This window comes from Vitis riparia, unplaced genomic scaffold, assembly GCF_004353265.1.
Source record: "Vitis riparia cultivar Riparia Gloire de Montpellier isolate 1030 unplaced genomic scaffold, EGFV_Vit.rip_1.0 scaffold454_pilon_pilon, whole genome shotgun sequence".
Taxonomy (NCBI): Eukaryota; Viridiplantae; Streptophyta; class Magnoliopsida; order Vitales; family Vitaceae; genus Vitis; species Vitis riparia.
The window spans coordinates 103,138-106,573 of record NW_023269681.1 but is presented as its reverse complement, the minus strand read 5'-3'; the positions used below and the strand labels follow the sequence as shown (position 1 = coordinate 106,573).

At 36.1% G+C, this 3,436-nt stretch overlaps 1 protein-coding gene across 1 annotated transcript; it reads right to left on the bottom strand.

Moving 5' to 3' along the window:
• Positions 1–227: 227 nt before the first annotated feature.
• On the bottom strand, positions 228–2,765 carry LOC117909872 (disease resistance protein SUMM2-like). Its single transcript, XM_034823919.1, has one exon. The coding sequence runs from the start codon at positions 2,763–2,765 to the stop codon at positions 228–230; it is 2,538 nt and encodes an 845-aa protein (XP_034679810.1).
• Between the last annotated feature and the right edge of the window lie 671 nt (positions 2,766–3,436).

The window sequence follows — 3,436 nt, the reverse complement described above, 5'->3', positions numbered from 1 at the left end:
CCATAATTAAAATATTTCAGAAACTAATGTTAAATCTCGCAAAAAAAAAAAATATATATTAATGTCTTTTTTGTGAAAATAGCAAAAATAAGTTTTTGGGAAAATCAAGCCAACATCACCGTAAATAACAAAATTTGGTAACTAATTAGTTGTCTTATTTATCCAATACATGCATTTTATACTGTAAAATATTAATAAGAAGAAGAAAAGAAAATGAAAGTACCTGGTCATGCATGGGAGCCGATCGACCACAGATGAGGCTTGAAATATGGAGTGAGGTTGTGCAAAATGGTTTGGTCCGCCCACTCCAACTTCTCCCACCATTCTTCTTCTCCACCGATTTCTTTTAAATTCTTACTATTCCTGATGTTGGAATCAAAAGGTAGTTTCCTCAAATGGGGACATCCAACCACATTCATCACTTTTAAGGAAGGAAAGAGCAAGCTCCATTTGCATATACTCCTTAGCTTTTCCAGATGCTCCAAATAAAGATGACTAAGTCTTGAAAATAGGCCCAAGTCAGATTCAATTTCTGAAACTCCACACTCATCAACTTGTATCACTTCTTGCAAAGAGGCACAATACCGAATGTATAGAAACTTAAGTTTTGGAGCATAAATAAGGCATGTCAAGTTCATCAAATTTTCACAATTTAATATTGTTACATCAGAAAGGTGGTTTAAGTACTGATGCCTTAGGAATGTTGAGTGGACCACTTTCTTTTCCAAATTGATTGTCACATCTTCCAACTTCGAACAATCGTTGACGTCAATCTCCTTCAAATAAGGAAATGACAGGTGGAGTAAGTTCATATCCCAGCTGCCTTCTACCTTCAAGTGTTTCAAGCACCTCTGAAACTTGTGGGAGTTCAATAATGTTTGGATGGAAAGAACATTATCGAGATTAATGGATACTTCTCCCATGCATTTCAACCCCTCTAACTCCTCTAATAAGGCTCTACAATCTCCGTGGGTAGCTTTATCGGAATCTATAATACGAAACAATTGCAAGGATGAAAGACCTGATATGACTTGAGAAGGAATTATGTCAAGTTGTGGCATATTATCCAATATCAAAAACCTCAGTTTTTTCAAATTCCTGAGCTCCATTGGTATCTTTCTAATCCCTGTACCAGACAAATTAAGATATTGTAAAGTAACTAATTTGCCAATTTCCATGGGCCAATCATTTAAACTGTAAAGGTTTGCGAAGTCCAAAACTGTTATAATAGGCATATATGAGAAGAACCCACTTGGAAATGATAATGGTTTCCTCCAATTAACAAATAGCAGCAAAGTCTGAAGATTAGGAAAAGATGGTGGTTTCATGGGTTCTTCAAAAGTAGCAGTGACAAATGATATCCTTTGTGTGCCCTCCCAATTTTCAACTTCTTGAGAAGTAACCAATTCATATTTATCTACAAACACAAATCTGTTTTGCTTCTTATTCCCGTTTTGACAAGCTAACCACAAAGCCATTTCACGGATGACATCATGCACCTTCACCAATCTTTGCCGGGTCGATATATCGACATTAATCTCCAACAGGCATGCATGATTTAAACTTGCAATAATATCTTCTCCTCCATTTGTTGCATCTTTTATGTTACCGTATTTATCTAGAAACCCCTCTCCAATCCATAGTTGTACAAGTTCATTACAATCAATGTCATAATCCTCCGGAAATAAAGAGCAATACAGGAAGCATGATTTGGTGGCTTCATCTTGTAGGCTATCATAACTGAACGCTAAATGCGGAAACAAAAGCTTCTCCATACCTGGAAACTTTGCTGGATAATTCTTCAACTGTTGTATTTTTTTATCCCATTCCTCAGGCGTTTTTGTTCCTGCCATTGCTCGTCCTATGATGATGAGGGCAAGTGGGAGGCCGTCACACTCTTCGGCAACAATCTGCGCCAGCTTTGGTATCTCTGGGTGGGAATTTATAGTGTCTTCTCCTACATATGTCTGAAACAGAGCAAATGCTTCCTTTCTTGCTAAGCACTTGACTTCAATGCTCTTCTTAGCTCCCATATCTCGGCACACAGTTGAAAAACGAGTGGTAAATACCACCTTGGACTTACTTCCATCATTTACAGGAGGAATCCCCACTGCAAACAGATCAAGAGGCTCCCAAATATCATCCAATAAGACCACACATTTCTTCGTCTTCAAGACATTGAATATTGCTTCTTTCCTTTCATCCTCACTACTACCTTCCCATTTATCTTTGGGAATCTCCAATTTTTTGAAAAGAACTTGCTGGACCTTTTCCACATTGGCTTGTCTGGACACAGTCACCCAAATCACTGTGTCAAACCCAACTCTGGATTTGAGGAACTCATTGTTGATCCTGTTCAAGAGGGTGGTTTTGCCCACACCCCCCATGCCATATAATCCGACACTTCCTACTTTGTCATCCTGGAGTTGCATACAAACGTGGTCAAACAATGAATCTAAGCCCACCGTCTTGTCCAAAGGCCTCTCGATCAAGGGGGGAGTGGGCAGAGGTTCAGCCACCACACTGAAATTTAAGCCCTCCGTCTTCTTTAAAGCCACATCATCCATCTTTCCACGTACCATCTTCCCAATCTTGTAGCTGGCACGACAATTTTTGGGACAACAGGTTCCGAGACATTTCTTCTGGATTTCTTCATCACCTTTTGCCAATAAATCATTCACTTCTTTTTCCATGGCTTCTACACTCTGGATCCAGCCATCCACTACATGAGTACGTTTCTTCTGAAGTTGCTCTTCACAAGCCATCCACTACATGATATTTTAATTGACTGATCTGGGGCAAATTATCTTCATTTTAAGCTTTTTTGATTATTTAAAGTTATTCTCATCATTGTCCAAAATAAATAAATGAGGCAAGGCAAATGAAAAATTTCTCATACCCCAATGCCCTCTTTAAATTTTTAATTATTTTAAAAAAATTTATAATTTTAATTACACTAAAAATAAAATTGGTTTATAAATAAATAATATAAATATTATTAATTTATTTTATGAGAAGTAATTTTTTTATTTTGCATGTGTTAATAAGAGGGAAAATGAAAAAAAAATAAATTATAGTATATTTTTATATAATTATATATATATAATTGCAATGGAGTAAGGTAGGTGGGATAAGGAATTTCTCCATCTATACAAACTTGACTTTGAGTTTACTTTTTATTTTTTATTTTTAAAGAACTCTCTTAACTTGTTTATGCTTTTACGTAACTCGTTATATTAGGAGTAGGACAAGTACCTGAAGGAAAAAAAAGCTTCCTAATTTAAATAAGGGATCTTAAAACATCTCATGTTCTCCAATTTTTATATCTTCATCCTAAACTACAACTCATCTTACTCAATTAGATATCTCTTATTCTTCTTGACATTTCTATCTGTCATGCATAGTCTTCACATAACTATTTTCATCTCATGACCTT

What these genes read in the sequence shown, in the direction of transcription:
- LOC117909872 (XM_034823919.1), bottom strand. Translation starts at nt 2,765, where the DNA reads ATGGCTTGTGAAGAGCAACTTCAGAAGAAACGTACTCATGTAGTGGAT.